Raw genomic sequence first — 21,853 nt, forward strand, 5'->3', positions numbered from 1 at the left:
TCAGGGAAATGGCCCCCAGAGGGAATTTTGTGGCTGGCTTCTTAGACGCAATTGGGCAGAATCTGAACTCATGAACTCCTTTCCCTGGCTTGTCTCCTCTTCCCAAGGAACTCAATATCACCACCATATGTGGATATCTTGGCTTAAATAGCCAGAGTTCACGGTTCTGTTTAACTCTCATTGCTGTAGAGTCCTACTGGTCTTGACTTCCACACGCATTTCACAGTGTTCCTGTCTCTCTCCTTCCACTGCCTCCACACAGGTTCCAGCTCTCCTTTCCACTTCCCCATCCGCACCAAGTATGACCCTCCTGGCCTCCCAAATTCCAGTCAGCCTTTGCTCTAAGGAATTCTCTTTAGAAACACTGGATTAGCTTTCTTCAAATATAATTTTAGTAAGACAATTCTCTATTTCTTTTCTTAAAAATCTCCCTGTTTCTTCAATGCCCCTGATTACTCTTGCAGATAAAACAGGACACCTAGCCATTTGGCAAAATTTGGATAGGACACTCTCCGGTATCAGGAGCTGGGCCTGAAGACCATTGCCAGGTTGCTTGATCAGAAGAGAGTGTTTATAGAGCTGCGAGAGGTTTATACTCCAGGGGGAAAGCCTGGTGTCTTGTTTCCATAGAAAGGTGAATATGCTCCATTATGCTGATTTCATTTTTAATTTTATTTACTTATATTTTTAAAAAGTGCTTCCTTTAATTTTATTATTTATATTTTTAAAAAAAGTGCTTCCTTCCTTTAAGAAAACAGCTTGTAGAGGCCAGCCCGGTGGTGTAGTGGTTAAGTTCATGCGTTCCGCTCTGGCAGCCAGGGGTTCACAAGTTTGGATCCCGGGCACAGATCTACACACTGCTCATCGAGCCATGCTGTGGCAGCATCCCACACAAAAAATAGAGGAAGATTGGCACAGATGTTAGCTCAGTGATAATCTTCCTCACCAAAAAATAGGAAAAGAAAACAGCTTCTACAGATACAGAATATTATAGCTAATTTACCTTATGTGCTTCCTGGGAGTACTATTGGGACTTTTGGCCAATAGGAATACAATTCTGACTAATAAAAATCTCTTTACAGATAGGGATCAGATGTTTGAAAAAGCCTCCAAATTTGTATGCCCATGCCTGCACATATTAATTGAATTGTTTTCATTAATTATGTGTCATCAAAAATATGTGAGCTTAGATGAAAGTGTATTTTACAGAATAACATGAAACATCAAGGGACATCCATTCTGTCCTTCTTCAGACGTATCTGTGCCACTGCCAGAAGCAAATTTAAGTCAGTTTAACAGAGGCCAGTCATGGCAAAGGATGCTCTTAAAACTTCAAAGAGCTGATCACATGTCATATTAAGATCAAACTCTGCCTCTGGGAACCTAGAGTGTTTTCTGTCTGCTGCCTTTGACAAGTCCAAGTTTAAGGCGGATTTAATTAACATGACATAAAAAGAGAAGGATATTTGGGCTGTTGATTTTTCTCCAACAATTCTCTCCTCACACGAATCCTATTCAGAGACTTGCTTCCACTATATCCCAAATAGCAAATCTTCAGTTCATGAAGTAAAGCAAGGATTGAAAACGTCTGATTATTGTGGAAATACGACATTGATTATACTGCTTTCAAAGCAGAGGAAAATCTAACAGACATTCAACATAATGAGGGCACGCTGCATGCTCTGTTCAGATTAGTTTTTTAAATTTGATCTAAATAAATCTTGCCCTTGTGTAAAGATCACTTATTTGGCATCAACTACTATTTATTGAGCATCAGTTATGTGTGCCAAGGGCTTACACAAACATTTTTGTATGTAAACCTCATGCCAACCCTAAGACTTCTGAGTCCAAGAAGTTGTATCACCGGCCTAAGATCACACAGCAAGGAGAGAAACCTGGAATTTAACTCATGTCTTTGGATTCCAAGTCCAAGTTTGTAACATGACATCCACTGCCTCCTTAGAGATGACAAAGTCTGATTTATTGTAAGGATATTATAAATACTTTTCACTTAGTAATTAACAGATATAAAAGAATAACATTTATAATCATTTAGCTCACTTTATGGAAAATCCCTATGATTCAGTTTAACAATGTATTAATGTTAATAATGCATCAAACAATGTGGTTGTATTTGTCTTATAAGAAGGACTGGTCCATCAGGCAATGTCCCTGTGAGATACAATTCAAGAGATACCACGAAGGGTGTCAACTCTCCACCAGCAACTCTTTCTTTCTCATTTTTTTCCCAGCAGTATTTTGAAATTCCATCATTTGAAATGTATTACTTTGGAGAATCACATTGCATACATTAAAACTTCTCCCAGGTTTCGTGCTCGTTAAATCAGGGTGACAGAGAGTTTACATTCCAACTTGGACGGAACAATAGTGTCTGCTTGGAACTTCATGATGAGCATAATTCTGAGGTCATGTTCAGATTTCATAGACTCAAAGATCAATGTCAGTTAGCAGGGGAGGGTGGGCCATAGTACCAGTTCTCCAGCAGAGGTAGTTAAAGAAAAACAGATTTTATTTGTCACAACTACATTAAGCTATGCAATCACTAACACCTCACTGTGAATTTGTCTGATAACTTTCCTCACACTTAGAAAAAGGAGAGAAAGGAGAGAAAGGATAATTCTGAAGCTAGAGCTAAGCTAACCATATAACTTATTGTGCATACCAGAGCACTTTTGACAGCAAAAGAGGGTCTATTAACAAAACTCCAAGACAACATGTGTAAACTGTCACTGAGTGGCATGGTCATCTCAGCTCTAGGCAAAGGCAGTCCCTCACTAACGAACATATATATTGAGTTCCTCCTTCAAATAAGTCTACCAAAGTCTTTTTCCTGATGCTAAGGCTTTTGCACAGCTGTGGACTCCAGGGGCCATATTTCCTCAACAGCAAAGAGGAACCAAAGCAATTGCATCTGGGTAGGATTCTGGAAAACCTTAGAGATTCACTACGAAGCACGTGAAGGAAATGAAGTCAATTTGTAATTTTTCAGAGGCTGCTTATCCAACAAATGCATTACCTTTTGGAGCCTTGTTTTATTTCTTCCACCAGTTAATTTAGCAATGTGTCAGTTCTGACAAGAAGGTTTGATGGGGAAGAAGATGAAGCTATTACATGAAATGAGTTTGGGGAATTACCGATAGATTTCAATTATTCATGTTGCTGTTATTGAAGGTTGATTGACTCTGAAGAGCGGTGAGGCAGCGGGACAGCCTTGCTATTTCTAGGATAGAGCTGTCTTTGCTTCTTTTGTACAGAACGTATATTGTACGTTCATTTATGGGCATATAGATCCTCACTTCTCCTATCTGTGATTAACAATATTTTTTTAAAAGAATTGATGAATAATCACTTACATCAGCTCGCAGTAATATATAATGATAAAGTCAAGTCATGCATCATTCGGTATTCAATGTCTTTTTATTGAGGGCCTATGTTCTAGATACAAAGAAAAGAACATTGGCAAGCTACCCTTTTGAAGGGAAGGAAAACAACCACAAATTATCTGTGACATGTGGCATATATAGCTACTAAACTGTCTTTAAATGCAATTATTATGTAAGCTTAAGAGACTGAAATGAAATGAATGCACTATGAATATTGGAAAAATATTAGCAGTACACAAAGGTGTTGACTTCTCCTGCATTAATTTGTAGCAGCCTTTTCTAAATTTGGTTGGACATTCTCTTCACTCATTCAAATCTTTTTTTTTTTTTTTTAATATTTTCTTTTCTTTTTCTTTTTTTCTGGAAGATTGGCACTGAGCTAATATCTGTTGTCAATCTGCCTTTTTTTTTCTTCTCCCCAAAGCCCCAGTACATAGTTGTATATACTTGTTGTAGGTCATTCTAGTTCCTCTGTGTCGGTTGCTGCCACAACATGGCTTGATGAGCGGTGCGTATATCCGCATCCAGGATCCGGACCTGCGAAACCCCGGGCCGCCAAAGCAGAGCACGCAAACTTAACCACTCAGCCATAGGGCTGTCTCCACTCCTTCAAATCTTGATCATATTTCAAAGTCCAAATTGAGATCCACTTCTCTTTCTGAAGGTTGTTGCCTATTGCAGGTCCAGAGTCTCTCTGTTCTTAACTATTAACGCCCGTAATACTTAATTTTTACCTAATTTATACTACCTTGAAATATTAAGATATCATTATCTTATATAATTATTTAACTTATGAATGATTGTCTGACTTTTAACATGAGAAACCAGTATTACCTCCCAAACTAGTTTGAAAATTCTTCAAGAGTGGGGGCCATTTATCCTTTTATTTAACCATTTATCCTTGTATCTCTCTCCAAGATCTAACAGAATTTTGAATTTGAATGTATCTAGGTTGGACAATATAACATTGCCTACATTACATAATTTTTGATCTGTAAAAAAGGCAGTTTCATATGGCTCAGCCTACTAATAGTTGTTCTAAAAATAATTGTGGAATGAGTGGGATTATATTTAAACTTTAAATATCTATGTATGTATATATAGATATATGTGTATAAATAGATATAGATAGATAGATAGATAAATAGATAAATGAAGTCACTTAGAATAGATGATTGAGTTTTAGCTTTAGTATTTTGGGTAGACATCCAGTCCCAAACAGCTCTGTTAGTTCAGTAGCTTCCAGACAGGATTTTTAAAGAAATGAACATGCCCACCTCTTTTGCAGGGAAATAACTGTGGCTGAGATAACAGAACATAAAGTACTAACTCTCTCAGCATGATAATGCCAACACCGAATTATTTTTTGGCACTGTATACTTGTTGATAAAATTATTCTTTAGAATAATATTCGTGATGAGCAATCTTTCTTTTGAGTGCTTACGATATGCCAGGCACTGTTCTAAACATTTCACATCTATTAACTCAAGGAATCCTCACCTCAACCGTGTGAAATAGGTAATATTATCACCTTCTTTTTTCAGATGAGCAAACTGAGACATTGAAGAGGTAAAGTAATTTTTTTGAGACCACACAGCTCGTAGCGATGGAACTGGCTGTCAAATTCAGGCAGTCTGGCTTCAATCCTTCTTGTAAATACCACATGGGATCTAATCATTATGAATAGAATTATCTAAAAATTAGAATAAATTATCCTTGTGAAATGGATAGCATCTGTTGAAGACTTTATAATTTGGAGTTACAGAGTTGCGTAGAGCATGTCTCGAGCCTGCAGACCTGCAGTTTTAGCTCTTTTATGAGTAACTCAAAATCAATTTGGATTATAATGCCTCAGTTTCCTGCACTACAAACTGGAATTTATAGCACTGACTTCTCTGTAAGAATTTTATAAGAGGAGGAAGAATAATAGATTATGTACCACTTGATAATAAGAGCCCTTAGTTAGACACGTGTATCTTCATGTATTTATGAATGTATGTATCAAATACTTTTGTAAAATTATGTTTAATGTTACTTTTCTAAAAATCAATATATGTTCTTTAATACAAATATTTGTCAATTTCTTTGGTACTTAAAAACTATACAGAAATCACACAAACAGAGAACAAATAAGGCTGCTTAACTGGACACAGTAATCAATAGATCAATATATATGCACATGTACATATACATGTTATATATATATATACACATATACAATATGTTTAGTAACAGAATTTGTCTTAATTTATATCTATAAGCATTTTTTATAATTGTCTTTTTTTAACAATAAGTGAAATAATCCAGTATAATTTCCTTTAAGTTTGGATGAGAAGAAACACGTTTTCCTCTGGAATTCAGCAAGAAATAGTAACAAAAGCATTAGGTGGAGAATTGGGTATTTTGCTTTAAGTTTCTGGGTCTTAAGCTGGATTGGCTGGAAAAATGAAGTCGTTAAATTAGATGATTTTATATTGTTCAAATGACAACTTTCTGCAAGTGTCTGAAGGTAAGATTTGTTTATCGGTTCTAAAGTCTATACTCTAGGAAATGCGCTTCTGTTCTTCCCAATAAATAAGCCAAACATATTTATCTCTTTAAGAAAATATCAAAATGAGAACAGCCATGAATTTTTCTTCAGTACAGACTTAGGAGCTTAATATAATAAGGTGAGACATTCAAAACATGAATATTTTTCTGAAGGGAGATCCAGGCAGCTGTTACCCACGGCTAATTTTAGGAAGAGGTACTGAGAAGAGGTTGGACTTGAGATGGAATGGCACCAGATGCTTATAATTTTCAAGTCGTACCTTTCTCAACTGCTTGAGTTTTCCGATCATTTCCATGAATTACATTTAAAAAATTTTTTTTTTGGTGAGGAAGATTGGCCCTGAGCTAACATCTGTTGCCAATCTTCCTCTTTTTGCTTGAGCAAGATTGTCACTGAGCTACATCTGTGCCAGTCTTCCTCTATTTTGTATGTGGGATGCCACCACAGCATGGCTTGAGGAGCAGTGCTAGGTCCACACCTGGGATCCAGGCCTGCGGACCCCAGGCCCAAAACAGAGCATGCGAACTTAACCACTAAGCCACCAGGCGGCCCCCATGAACTCCAGTTTTTAATGTCATCATGGGTTAGCTGGGCAAGCAAATTGTGGACTATTCTGCTGCTTGTTTTTGTTGTTGTTTCTGCTTTAGAAAAAGTGCTTGAAAAGCCAAACTAAACTAGCATTTGGGCCAACGGGTGAGAAGAGAGTGGTGTGGGGCAAGGTTACCTTCTTACAAGCTGTGATGGAGCCACCCAGGCTGCTTCCGGAGCCGCCGCTGGCACTGCCCTGCTGCGGTGCTGAAACCTCACACATCAGTGGTGACTCCAAGTTGCTGTGTGTGCCGCAAAACACAAAAGAGAACACATTCCAGTGAGTCATCTCCATATTCATGAAGGAAGAAGCACAATGCGCTTTATCAAAAATCATCTTTTCAGATTGCACTGAATGCAACAAATCCTCCTGCTGACATTGACATTTCTTTGTTGGCTTCGTTTTTGTAATTGGTGGAACCGCTGTGAACTATTCTATTGTGAATATAAAACCGCAACCCAACGACTTCCAAAGTGCTTAGATGGACACAATCCATCCGCCTGACTTTGAGCTCTGTTAACATCTTTCCTTAAGCAAGCAGTTTTAAAAACCCAATAATGCTACTTGATGGCCACTCTTTAATTTTGCTTGGCCAAAACCAACACATAAAAAAATACTCATCCTATTTTTTTTTAAATGAGGGAAAAACATCATTTTAATCAGGAGGCAAGATGGTACCATGAAAAGATCGTGGGCTTTAGAAAATGCAGGTCATCTCTTATCATCTCTGTTGCTGGGGGCAGTATCTCATTTCTCTGCTTCCAAAATTCTAGACTGATATTCCTTCCCCCCATCTCTGTCAAATCTTGGTGGGCTTGAATATACGCAGGGCTGTATAAATATTTTAAAAGATTTAAAATTATTTCTACATGCTCAAGACATGATAAAAATTGAAATTATTATCAAACCTGCTTTTCATGATATGACTGGAGATTTTAAATTGAGCCTAATTTGAAAACAAAAAACCCTCTGAATCTGAAGGATTTCTAACTATTTCTCTTCTGAAAATGTGAAAATTTGGAATTTAAAAACTGTACTTCTCTCTTAAGGTTAGACTTTATTTTCGTTGTTGTTGATCCTGTAGAACACGTATAATTCATTAAAATACATTTTTGGGAGTACAACCTAATGATTCTTTATGTAATTATCAACCCAACGTATAGAATTTTTCTCTTAAATGAAGCGCTAAATAGAAGATCAGTTAAATAAACAATGTATTACTAATTAATATATAACCCTCATATTTTAAGTTCTAAATTAATCAATTTTCACTAGGTTGCAATTAGCCATAAGTCAAAAGTGCATGAATGTAGTCTATTAACATTTCCATTATTAATTACTGTGAATGATAGTTTTTTAAGTGACTGGTAATGGTGCTGTGTAACAGATCATAGATTTGGGTAAAACATGCAAAGAATAATTCAAGTAATTATTTTGTTTTAAATTTTCATATATTATTTTCTGAGTATTTGCCACCTTGAAGACTAGAATGAGCCAAATTTAAATGAAAGGATAACACTCATGTTATCTTTCTTTAACTGGGGAAAGGTAATGGAAGAAAGGAAAGAAAGAAAGCAGGAGGGGAGGGAGGGAGGGAGGAAGAAGGTACTTGGCTCCAGATTGTGGCTGTAGCTCCCTGGCTACTCTACTGTCTACCTTTTCTGAGTCAATCTCTTCATTTATAAAGGAATGTTCGGAGTAAGGTCTGAGGTCCTTCCTACCTCTAGAAGTCACTTAAAAATATCATGGAAAGCCTGAGTTTTAAGCCATATTATTACTGGTTTCCCACAATATGGGGCCCATAACTTTTTACGCTGCCATTTACATGTGACTCTAACGCAAATTCAACTGCTGATGTTTCCTGACTCCTTTCTTGGCCATAGGACAGTTTGGCTTTTACCCAAAGGCCAAACAGGTATCATTGTGAGATTCCAGCTCATTTACATGGGGAAGATAAGACCATACATCAAGCTAACTTTGGCCCATGAATCAAGGAAATCATGTATATTCTTCTAGGAGCTACTAAGGCTCTGTGTGCAGTATACAGCTACATATACCGTTGCTACTGTGCGCCTTAGGCAGCTCTGGTGAGCTAGTGGATCACTTCCATCCAGGCCACCTCAGGACTTAGGTTCAGTGTTAGGACATCTTTCATGTCTCTTTACGGAGTCAGCGATCCTGAGAGCGGGAAGTAGGCAGGCTGAGAAGTAAGATTGAGACAGACCTGACATAAAACAGAAACAGAGCTTCAACAATCTCTGATCACTCTAGAGGACCATCAAGTCTAACTTGGGGAGAGTTGGTGAGATCCAAAATCAGGGAGCAAGGGGATCATAGAAAAAAGTAAAAGATCACCCATGGAAATTCCTTGTTTTCCCATACAGCACATTGTATATGACTGCAAGTAGACAAGATGCCATAGTAATTTCCGTGCACAGAGAAACTTAAGAACTGCTGAGCCAGTCTAGTGGAAGAAACAAGTCTACCCACGTATATCTCGGTATGAAAACCCTTCTGCCTTTAAGATGATTGTGAGATCCTAGTTGGAAATAAAGATGAGGAAGGGAATTTAAAAGTGTTGCTTGCCTGCAGGGCTCACTCCATTGTTCTGAGGCTAAGCCTTATAGCATTAATTAAAAAAGAATTTTAAATAAAATGTATAAATATATTTTTATTGTTGTGAGTACTAAATGAGGTAGTAGAGTGAAATAGTGGGACTAAAATCAGCGCATTACTCCATAGCAAGTGTGATGCAACCCCACTGCACCAATATCCAAAGGGAATGCATCTTCTAGTCTCCAGAAACACATTATAAATCAACTTAATGATGCCCAATAACCAAAACCATGTGTAGAGAGGCTTATCTTTTGAACCACGTGACACGGGTGTGAATTTCCAGTAGGTGACATTACAACGCAGCCCAGTCTGTCCCCATGCCTTTGCGATGAAGATTGAATTTTCAGAGTATTTGCAAAGATGCTGTCCTTGGTTCTAGAGAAGCAGAACATTGGATGCTGTGGATCAGGGAGAGATGGCAGCGACATGAAACTCATGCATTTATTAAAATGAGTTCAAATTGACATAGAAAGAACTGCTGTCAAGCTACAGTATAGCCTTAAAACTTGCTTCTAACGGGTAAGGCTGCAAGTTCTTCCCTGGGACATTTCCTTTGATTTTGACAAGTGTTGACAATATTTATTAAGCACATCCTTTCAGACTGGTTTCATGCTGAAATTGCTAAATGTGTTTCAATGAGGAGGTGATCAAGGTAAGAAAAAAGGTGCAAAAGCAGAATTAGAAATACTGACTTTAAAAACATTATGGGAAGAGAAGCAGGCTCCCTTATAAAAGAAAAAGTCATATATGAATGAGGTACTGAGCTGCCTCCATCCTGCAATCACTAATGATTCATGTGGTATGAATAAGTAAGTCACCATTGGTAGTGAAAATGGCTTAAGGAATATTCAGCTATTTCCCGAGAGACAGAAATGTTCAATGCCTGGAAATCAGATTGTCTACTCAAAGTTTGGTCTGTTAACCAGAAGCATGGATATCACCTGGGAGCTTGTTAGATACCTAGGAGCTCCGATCCCTCCCTAGAACTACTGAATCAGAATCTGCATTTTGACATTAAACTGAGGCGATTCATATTCCCATTAAAGTTTGAGAAGCACTTATCTGACATACTAAATTAAATACAGGTTCTCATTTGCCCTTGTGCTTTTGCTCATCACGTTACTTCTTTTAGGAACACCCTTCCCAGTCCCCCTGCTTCCTCCTGGATAATTCCTACTCTATCCTTTGGGTCTCCAATTATAAATCACCTCTTGCCCTGGCCTCCTCCCTTCTCTTTGCCAAGAAGGCCACTACTCCTCTCCAATGTGCCTCCAATGCCCCATGCACACACAAATGCACTCACCTCTCATCTCTCCCTCACTCCCATGTTCCCATCCTCACTGCAACCCAGGAATTGAGATAGATGCTCTTCTTGTGTGTTCCAACAACACACTGAACCATGTTCTGTTACAGCACTTGTCAAAATGGTGTGCAATTTGGTAACATTTGTCTGCCCCTTTAGGTTGTAAGAACTGAAAGAGCAGGGACCCTTTAGGACACAGGGCAGGGCCAGGAAGGGATGGATGCTCGTTTAGTATCTACTAATGTTGTTTGTTCTTATCTTTCTGAGCATCCTGCTTGACCTCAAAAGATTATGCAGCAAAAAGTGTTTAAATTCAATGCTCAATTTTTTGCAGTGATTACAGATGGTAAGATAAGCCACATCTGATGAGATTATTTAAAGAATTTCCCAGAAGAGTTCTAATGAAAAGGGATCCTATTGCAATTGTTAGAAAGTCAAGTAAACACAGTGTAAAGTTAAATAACTTTAACAGATTCTAAAAGATAAGATTTTCTCTTAACTTCTCCCCACTTAAAGAAGGCTTTCAGTAAAATGTAGTAATTACCATTGGTTTGATTGTCTCCGTGCTATTAAGGATATCTACTCTGGAGCTTTGTACTAAATCTTTTAATCTCAACACTGGAAAAAAATAGTAAGCACCCACATCTATCACAAGAGATCTTGAATAAGGAATTGAGTTGCTTCCCTAAAATCAATTTAATGACATACCACAGGCAAGAACTTAGAAGACTTTAAAATACACCTTCACAGGGTTCAAAATGAAAGTTTGAAAAGTGAATGTTCTTAGTTTACTCTCAGCCAAAAGATTAATTTGTTACATGAAGCTCAGGGGTTTAGGTGAGGCTTTCAAAAACAGATTTGCTTTTGGAACCATAAAAGAGCCCAAATAGCCAAAGCAATCTTGAGGAGGAGCAAAGCCGGAGGCATCATGCTCCCTGATCTCAAACTATAGTACAAAGCTATGGTAATTGAACAGTGTGGTATTGGTATAAAAACAGACACATAGATTGATGGAACTGAATAGAGATCCCAGAAGTAAACCTGCTCATATATGGTCAATTAATTTACAAAGAGGGAGCCAAGAATATACAACAGGAAAGGACAGTCTCTTCTATAAATGGTGTTGGGATAATTGGACAGCCACACGCAAAAGAATGAAACTGAACCTCTATCTTATACCATACACAAAAATTAACTCAGAATGGATTAAAGACTTGAATGTAAGACCTGAAACCATAAAACTTCTAGAAGAAAACATAGGTGGTAAGCTCCTTGACCCAGGTCTTGACAATTATTTTTTGAATCTGACATCAAAAGCAAAAATAAACAAGTGGGACTACATTAGACTGAAAAGCTTCTGTACAGCAAAGGAAATCATCAACAAAATGAAAAGGCAACCTATAGTATGCAAGAAAATATTTTCAAATCATATATCTGAGGAGGGGCTAATATCCAAAATATGTAAAGAACTCATACAACTCAATAGCAAAAAACCCAAACAATCTGAATAAAAAATAAGCAGAAAATCTGAGTACACAGATGGCCAACAGGTACATACAAAGATACTCCACATCATTAATCATCAGGGAAATGCAAATCAAAACCACAATGTGATATAACTTCACACCTGTCAGAATAAGTATTGTTAAAAAGACAACAAATAACAAGTGTTGTCGAGGATGCGGAGAAAAGGGAACCCTTGTGCACTGTTGGCGAGAATGTAAATTGGTGCAGCCACTATGGAAAACAATGTGGAGCTTCCTCAAAAAGAATGAAAAATAGAACTAACATATGATCCAGCAATTCCACTTCTAGGTATTTATCCAAAGAAAATGAAAACACTAATTTGGAAAGAAATATGCACCTCACATGTTCATTGCAGCATTGTTTACAATAGCCAAGACATGGAAACAACCAAAGTGTCAATGGATGGATGAATAGATAAAGAAATTGTGGTTTATGTATACAATGGAATGTTTAATATGAATGGAGGAACAGAATAGTGAATTCCAGACTTTTTGATCTCCTGGACCAGTAAAATAACACTAACAACAACAATATTATAAAGTGGAAACCTTTGCTTTCCCAAATAAGGACGTTTAAAAAAAACCCCTTATTACATCTGCTCTCATGATCGAAGAAAGGACATTGCAATAATGTAATAAACTATGATATATTATCTAAGGATGAAGGATATTTACTTTTGAGAAAAGGTAATTGACAAACTTCACTATCATTTTTGTCCTGAGATCAGTGAAAACGTTGTTGTAAATCCAACTCTGTGCACTTTTTGTGAGGTATTATTAAATGACAATGAAGAGAATATAAACAGGTCATTCATGATTAATCATCAAACAAGTGGCTCATTCTTAGCAGAAAGAATGGCCTCGAATTAGCTATACTCTAATTCAATTTTGGTTGTTTTAAGAAAAGACACACAAAAAGACATGATTATAGCATTGTTACTTCATTTGGGAGGAAATTTGTACACACCAATGGCTGCTAATTTCCCTATTTTCAGGACTAGTTGCACTGAAATCTTTTATCCTGAAAAAGTATATTGAATACTGTTCAACGAAGACTTTTTCACTCATTCAGATTTGATAGATTTTCAAATCTATCAGATATGTCCAGTGAAACAAACCTCTTCATAACCAGATGTTATGCAAAATAACTAGATTACGATAGAAAAGGCAAACAGTAAATTTCTTAATATAGGAAAAGGGTCGTACTGTAGAATAGTGTTATTGGGGATTGTATATACATAGGTGATAAAGTAAAAATTTTTGAACAATCTTCTGTGTCAGATGCTGTGCTTTGCAAATCATATGTTATCTTTAAGTAAATAGATAACAGCAAATAATGTCCTCATGAATGTAACAACTGTTGTAGGGTTTATTAGCTTTGGACCTTAAAAAGCTATTTCACAGTCTCAGGCTTCACCAAGACACCAAGAAATAATTTTGAAACTATAATCCCTTGTTCAGAAAGGAGGATTGAGCAAGAGAGCATGATAGTTTAGCTTTTTTCTTTTTCCTTTTGTTAATGAGAGCTATGGAGAAATTTTTGAAAACATATGCCCTACCAATGGTGTGTGCAAAAATATTATTTTAATGTCAGGCAAAAAGTACATACATCTGTTGCTAAGTTAGTGTTGCATGAATATGTATTTATTCAGGAAGGCCATTAGATGCTTACTGTTGAAATATTTAACCCTAAGTTCTTTATCTCTAAAAAAGTTCCAGGTGTATATTTGTTTGGATGGTCAAAATACATTGTGAATGTCACTGCATTTTGCTGCATCCAGACTTTAGTTCAGAAACATTCAGAATATAAGTTACAGTAACCACCTCAGCTCCCACCTGTTTCTGTTCTTCCACCAAACCACCTAGGCGAATGCCTCCCTCTGTTACACAGTCTTCTTTCTGTATATTACCTCTAAAGAGATTACCATCATTTAATGCATAGTGGTGCTTAGGGTTCTATGAAGCATTTTACATTGACATTTAATTACCTTCCTTTTATAGATGAGAAATCAAGGATTAGAGGTTAGTATCCCTGATAAATAACTGATCTGAGATTTGACCTGCTTCTCTTCATGCTATATTTTCTTTTCCACTGTGACCACGAATATTCCTTCTAATCCTTTGTTGGTATGACCATGACATCTAAGTGAGCTCTAATGTAGCCAAACCCCAGTGTTTTGGCCTTTGGGAACCCTAGGCTCAAGTTTTACTCTATCAGTTACAAGCTGGATGGAAATGGACACATTACTCAAACCTGTCTAAACCTTAGTTTCCTCCTGTGTAAAATGCAGATGGTAATAGAAGCTTTGTCATGGAACTGTTCTGCTGGTTAAATGGGGTTATTCTTGTAAAGCAGGAGCATAGCACTGGCGTAGGGGAAGAATTCAATATTAAGTTGAGAAATGATACCACATTAAGCCCTGAAAATGTATTTATTCTTAAGAGTCGGCTTATTAGGTTTTCAGGACATTTTGATATTAAATTAAACATAATATATGCAGACCTTTTGAATAAATGCATAAACACTTGCTATAGTGACATTTCTCTTTTCTGTTCTCAGGCCTGGGTTTCTAAAATATATACAGTAAAGATTTCCATACTTAGGCTGACTCTTGACTATTATCATGAGGTTATAAAATGAGGACTAATTAAGACTTTTTTTAAATCCAAGAAAACATAGACTTCATTCAATTAGTCTAAAACTGTACAAAGGTTCAGCCTGTTCTGGCACACAGTTTTATATCTATATCTTTGACAAAATATCTACATAATTGAAGCAAAGCCTGGAAGCTTCCAGAAGACTAATTTGACATTGGTGAAAATCTGAATTGAAAGTGTTTCTAGAAGAAAGTAGTTGTATTGCTAAAATGCTACATTAATGGGAAAAAGTTTACGAAAATCACTTTAATACATGTACAAGAATGACTTTTCTAAGGTGTTCTATATATTTTTCCTCTGTGTTTCTGTTTGCCTTCTTAATTTTCTTGGACAACCATTTCTTCCAGAGATGCTGAGAGTTAGGCTTCCATGGATCCCCTGCTTCAGTTATCAGAAACATCACATCATGGAACCAACTTAAAGAACTGGACAGGTGGGAGCCTGACTTAGAACATGCCTGTTGGCCATTTACATTTAAATTCAAATAAGCTCTATGAAAATGGTGTAATGACATGAAGGGGAGTAAAAGAGGAAAGATGAGAAAATGTAAGTGTGTGTGAAGAATATAAACATGTCTCATTCTGATGTGTCTAATGATTGTCGTGTAGTTTTTAAGAAATCTTTGTTGATAAATAAGTGAATGAATTTTGTTGCATTCTCAAATTAGGAAAGCTGGTATATCATTCTATTGATTAAAATAATGTGTGATATTTTACATGTCACTTCTGGGGGTGCAAATGTATATGTCTTTTATGAAAAATAACCTGGACATGCTTTTTAAGACTTATTCAGGCATGCCTGTCGGTCAGTAATGCCCTTTATAAGAATTGCTTCTAGAGAACAGACAGCAAGGTAAAGTACGTACTGAGATATTCAACACAATATTATTAATAGAAAAAATGGAAAATAAATAATATATTCATCACTAGGTACATTAATGTAGTTAGTATGCAGGCAGCAAGATGATGCCCCCTTCTCCCCCCAAAAAATGACATGGGAAAATGTCCCCCTGTTAAATGAACACAGTTGAATACAAAATGTTTTACTGTATGCTACTGACATAGGTGGCATCCTTTTAAAATACAAGATTGATCAGATCTTTTCTAGGCTTAAAACCTTGCAGTAACTCTGTATTTTGCTTCGAGGAAAATTGTAAGTCGTGGCCATGGACTGCAAGGCCCTTCCTGCCCGGAATCCCTGTTACCTATGGGACCTCGTCTCCTCCGACACTCTCCCTCGCTCCCTCCACTCCGGCTGCACTTGCCTTCTGGCTCTTTCTAGAACAGCACAGGCACACTGCTGACTTAGGGCCTTCCCCAGCTGTTCCCTCTGCTTGGCACGTTCTTTGAGAGACCTGCTTACCTCACTTCATCCCTTCCTTCAGATCTTTCTCAAATGCCCCTTCTCAATGCAGTGACCCCTGTCAACCCTTTTTACTACTGCCACCCAGGCCTCCTCGTCCCTGGCTTCCCAGTCTCTCCTCTCCTGCTCTATTTTTTTCAGTGTCGCTATTATCTTCTAACATTCCATAGAATGTATTTATTTACTATGTTTATTGTTTATTACATGCCTCTCCTCCTTGTACCATTCTCCCCCCGCAGGTTTTAAACCCCATAAATGTAGGAGTCTTTCCTGGTCTTTCACGATACATTCCCAACTCAGAATAATGCCTGCCATATAGTAGGAGCTCAGTAAATGTTTATTGAATCAATGAATTAATTAAAACATAAATATATACATACTTTCTACACGTGCATAGAAATGTATGAAACTGTTAGCAGCAGCTATCTTTGGGTAATGGGGTTACTTGTGACATTGTCTTTCCTTTTAAAAGCTTTTTTTTATTTTTAATCATTTTTTTTTTTTTTTTGAGGAAGCTCAGCCCGGAGCTAACATCTGCTGCCAATCCTCCTCTTTTTGCTGAGGAAGACTGGCCCTGAGCTAACACCTGTGCCCATCTTCCTCTACTTTATACATGGGACGAGTGCCACAGCATGGCTTGCCAAGCGGTGCCATGGCCGCACCCGGGATCCCAACCGGCGAAACCTGGGCTGCGGGAGTGGAACATGCGAACTTTTAACCGCTGCGCCACTGGGCTGGCCTGACAGTTTCTTTCTTGTTCCTTTCCGTATTTTCTAAGTTTTCCACACTGAGCACGTATTTTTTTGTGACTCAAAAAAGATCTTTATTTAAAAATGTGTGATCTGTGTTGGAAATCTAGTGCTTGTGAAAAGATTTGTAAATGCAAGATTCTGTCTTATAATGACAGTCGTAAGGAATTTCTCTGATTATTGAATAACTTTATCCTTCAAAATCAAATGAAATTTGCCATCCTAACTAGGTTACCCCTTTAGTGATGAGTTCATGGGTCCCACCAAAGGTAACAGACAATCCGCCCGCTACAATAAAACTGATGTGATGGGTAAAAGTGATAAAACCAACAAAATCAGCCAAGGTTGTCTTAAACCGCGTAACTTCCCACGGCAAAGCTTTACTCCGGCCAGAGAAGTATCCTTCATCACAGAGAACTGTCCGTGAGCCTACATCTTGCTTCCCTTATATCTCTGGAGGACGAGGCTGTCGAATTATTTCATAGCTGCCTTTGTGGATAACTGGCAAAATGAAATTGAACTTGGACGGTCCTACGGAGTGCTTTACTAATTCTGGATAGTCAGATTTGACTTAGATCAAGAGCAGAAGCTCGTGGAACCTGCTGGATGGAGCTACTGGCACAGTTTAAGACAACATCAACACATCATAAAGACAGACCCGTTTGAAAGGAGCAGCTCCTGCTCTCCTGATGGGTAAGGATGACCAATGCTGATGGCTTCATTTTTCCTAAACTACTTAAGGGTCTCAAGAATTTTATTGAGCTCTTTCTTTATTGGGTGTATTAGGTTATTTTTTAAGTATCCAAACCCTGTAGGGAGCTTTTTAAGAAGAACTGCAGCAATACTCAGTGTGTTGGAATGAAGTTGAAAAGTATTCCTTCAAAAAGGGCAGAGGGGATAACCTTGACCAGGTTGTTCCTCTCTCAGACATTTTGGCAAGCATATTAGAATTTAATGACTTCCTCTTCTAAGTGTACCTGGAGTTTGTATTATTACAATTATAGATTATTTCCACATAGTTCAATTAAATTAATTTCCTAGTCATGAATGCATTTTCATTTTATGACCTTAAAAAGTGCAGCTTGTTAAATGTCAAAAACTTAGAAATAGAAATAGAATAAATTTAAAATGAGATGCTTTTACATCAAAAACATTTAGCAATGAGAGTACAAACAGAACTCACAAGCTGGGAACCATATTGACCTGCAGAGTATTACAATATTTTAAGTTAGTTGTCATCACTGAAAAACTGAAAGAATGCACCGTCTAAGTTTTTGTCTTCTCTTGAAACATTGGTAAATCAGGCTACACTTCGAGTAGCTAGTGAACTTGGGACCCTTTTAAATTTAGCAGGCGCTCTGAGCCTGTTGTACTAATTTTCATTACAAGTATTGGCCTGAAAAATATTTGATTATGCAACCTCTAGAAAACAAATGCCCCTGATATATTTTTCGCCTCCAATTTTCTTCCCTCAGATTTTTAGAATAGCATAACTATGCCATGAATTACATTTAATCTTAGATTTATTTATTTTTTTAATTTGCTTTGCATTTTGAAATAAAGCACTTCAATACATAATTTTATTAGGGTTTGGGGAGATGTTTGCTGCTGTCACAGCAGAAGGTCTCATAAGCTATCCAGCAAGCTACTTACAAAACTAGCAAAGAATTGGACTTACTTTCCTTTTGGAGACAATATTGGTAGAAATCACAAGCCAGTAAATATATCTTTACCTATTTAAGATTATCAATGTTAAGATGTATCAATTCCCATTTTAAGTCACATTTGTATTTTATATCGAATGAAGAGGGTTTTTACAGTCTGGCTGGGGTTGAATTAAAATTGCCAAATTTTATTTCCAAATTTGTTTTTTAGTTCTTGAGGTGAAAAACAACATCTGATTCATTATTGAACTCCACAAAATACTTAGTCAAATGCCTGCCAATTAGCCAGAGCTCAGTATATGTGGTAGGGTCAATAAATGGCACGACTTAAACGATCGTAGTGATTTATCTTTAATTGTCACCATATAGTAAAGATGATCTTTTAATTCTAACTCCATGCTTTTGTCTGTGACAGTCTACAACCCTATATAAACCATAAGTGGAACTTGCATGTTTTTTTATTAAGACAAAACGCTTGTAAATTATAACCGCAATATTTGAAACCAATAGAATGAACATCCACACATTAAACAAATATGCAATATGAAAAGACTAGAAATTAATATGAATGTCAAAATTTAAAAATTTCTTATGCCATATGATGTGAAAATATTACTATGTGCCGGCAGTCAGAAGACTTGAATTTGGATCCCAACTGTCACTTTTACTAGTTGACCTTGGGAAATTTACTTAATCTCCTTGAGCTTCAGTTTCTTCATCTGTTAAATGGGACCAATGCTATTTGCTTTACGAGCTTTGTTGTTATTGAAGGGAGAGAATCCCAGTCAATAATAGTGGATACACTTTATTGAGCACCCAACCTACTCCAGTCATTGTCACAGGACTGTCACATTTGTCACTTCAAATCTTCATAGCATCAGAATAGGGGAGAAGCTACTAACCTATTATATTCCTAAGGAGATTGAGACCCAAAGGTTTGGAATTTGTTACACAGGTGATTAAGTGGCTTAATATGGGATCCAAACCTAGGTGAACCTGACCCCAGTCTGTGCTCTTTCTTAGATCCCCTACTGTCTTCACATAGTACCACGTGCTTCCACCCTGTGGTCCAGAGAAGAGCAATGCAGACAAGGGGTGAGGGTTAGCAAGAGGAGATGTCTCTGGCTGCCACACCGGGTTGGATGGCTACTCCTGTTGCCAGGAGAGGGGAACTCGAGTCATTGAGGAGCATTGCCAAATGCACTGCCAGGCCTGGGTCTCTATGAAGAGAGCTCCACGAAGATGTTTTTTCTATTTAGGAGACAAACATCTTCCTTTTGTAGTTTGAGGGATGAGGAAAGCTCTGCCTAACTGAAAATTTCTGCCACCTGTCTATTCTCAGCGCTGGAATCCCTACTAACGCCTTAGAGTCATTTAAACTAGAAGAGGGTAGGAGGACCCCAAAAGGATGGGGCACAGAAAGGGTAAAATTTGACTGTAAAAAAAGAGCGAAGGTGCACAGCATAGTCTGCAGTTTGGCAGAAGTGAAAGCATAAACCAGGAAGCCTGCAAAATTAGGGTCAAAATCTGAGGGTTGGGAACCCAGGGGGCCCGTGGGAAGCTGGAAGGAAAGAGGAGGCGGTGTTTATGACTTGGCTGTATAATCCCCTGGACCCCACACCCCACAACCAACCTGGATTCCTGGGAGTGTCTCCTGGTGGACAAAGCAGCAGAGAGGCAGGTAGGTGAGTTTGGTTCAACTACCCACATGGCTGATGGAGAGGACCACACCCACAATAAAGGAGTTACAAACACCAGCAGATTTGGAGAGGAAGCAGGAGAGGAGAAGGGTGGGAAAAGAAAAGAAACAGAAATTTTAGTATCATTCAAGGAGAAAGACACACAGCAGGCTATCTTTAAAGAGAACAAAAGTAGCTAGATAATGAGGTTGTAATAATTAAAAAAAAAACGCTCAGAAAAGGCTTGAAAGATTACATGCATATTTTCAGATAGCATCTGTCTTGGGTAACATGCTGGATTTGTGTCTGAGATTGGGCTTCACATCTTAGATGCATCAAAAGGTAATTTATATCTTCCAGAGAAGAATTTCAGAGTCTTCCAATCTGATTTATGGGTATCTATAGGTGAGGAGCACAGTTTGTGCTTCTCAAGCTTAATAGTTTAGTATTAAGAGAACAATGGGGCCACACATTTTTATGGAAATTTGTTCCAGCTTCTTTGAATGCCTTGTAATTAAGTTTCTATACAATGCTTACCTGGAGGCACGCTCTAGTCCTTTTTACAATGCCAATTGATGGTGTATTACCTGAAATGCCAAAGGCTGTAAAGTCACTGTCACTATGAAAACACCGATAATATCAATATATATAGGAGAAAAAGGTAAACAAGAAGGAGTCAGTGAAATTATCTTTGTATCTCCATCGCTGTTAGTTCCTGGTACATCATTAGAATTCAAGAAAATTTTACTGTGAGGATGAAGATGCCAGAGAAGGACTGAGGCAGCAGAATATCTGCTTTATCAAAGATGTCGAAGTAAGAGGTACCTGATGTAGGGGTGGAGCGCTAGGTGTGAATGAGTGACCATCTGGGGTCACATCAGAAGATCTCCAATCCATGTCATTCACTAAGGGTCTTGCATGCTTTCTTTAAATTTAGTCCTAGAAAATCCATATTTATTGATAGCATATAAATGATTTCTTTTTTTAATTCACTTTTTGTTTGTGGCTCATATGAAGAAGTGTAGTTTATGTGTGTGCTTTGATTTCTATTCAGCAAACATGCTAAACTCATTTATTAATTCTAGTAATTTATCTGCAAATTCTTTTGGATGTCCTATGTACATGATCAAATAAACTGCAAATGCTGAGAGTTTTGGTTTCTTCTTTTCCATACCTTTTATCTTTTGTTTCTTGTTATTGTCTTACTGCATTGGCTAAGATCTTCACTGAAATTAACAGAGTAATGCAAAAATCCTTAGAGTTACACCACTATGTATCGTGTTTGCTGTATTCCTATCTCTCTGTATTTTTCTAGTGTTTTTATTCTATTAATCTTGAAAGGATGTTGCATCTTATCAAATGCCTTTTTGCATTTATTGATATAACCATATTGTCTTTCTCCTTCAGGTTGTTAATTTGATGGATTATAATTGATTTCTTTTTTACTTTTTGAGGAAGATTAGCCCGGAGCTAACATCTGCTGCCAATCCTCCTCTTTTTTTGCTGAGGAAGACTGGCCCTGAGCTAACATCAGTGCCCATCTTCCTCTACTTTACATGTGGGACGCCTGCCACAGCATGGCTTGCCGAGTGGTGCTAGGTCTGCACCTGGGATCCATACCAGCAAATCCCAGACCGCCTATGAGGAATGTGTGAACTTAACCACTGCGCCACTGGGCTGGCCCCAATAATTGATTTCTAATGTTAAACCAGTCTTGAATTCTTGAGATCAACTCAAGTTGAAAATAATGTG

General features: G+C 37.6%; 1 protein-coding gene across 8 annotated transcripts in view; it reads right to left on the minus strand.

The window, feature by feature from the left end:
* SPHKAP (SPHK1 interactor, AKAP domain containing) overlaps nt 1-21,853 on the minus strand; it is a 154,411-nt gene that overhangs the window by 110,754 nt on the left and 21,804 nt on the right. For 5 of the 8 annotated variants that reach the window (XM_070269437.1, XM_070269436.1, XM_001494233.6 and 2 more), the window contains 2 exons: nt 20,056-20,134; nt 6,680-6,785 (listed from right to left, as the gene is read on the minus strand). In XM_070269437.1, coding sequence (XP_070125538.1) covers nt 6,680-6,785; nt 20,056-20,134 — 185 coding nt within the window. The remainder of the gene's footprint in view (nt 1-6,679; nt 6,786-20,055; nt 20,135-21,853) is intronic. The other 3 variants (XM_070269438.1, XM_023642484.2, XM_070269440.1) reach the window with 1 other exon arrangement.

This window comes from Equus caballus, chromosome 6, assembly GCF_041296265.1.
Source record: "Equus caballus isolate H_3958 breed thoroughbred chromosome 6, TB-T2T, whole genome shotgun sequence".
NCBI lineage: Eukaryota > Metazoa > Chordata > Mammalia > Perissodactyla > Equidae > Equus > Equus caballus.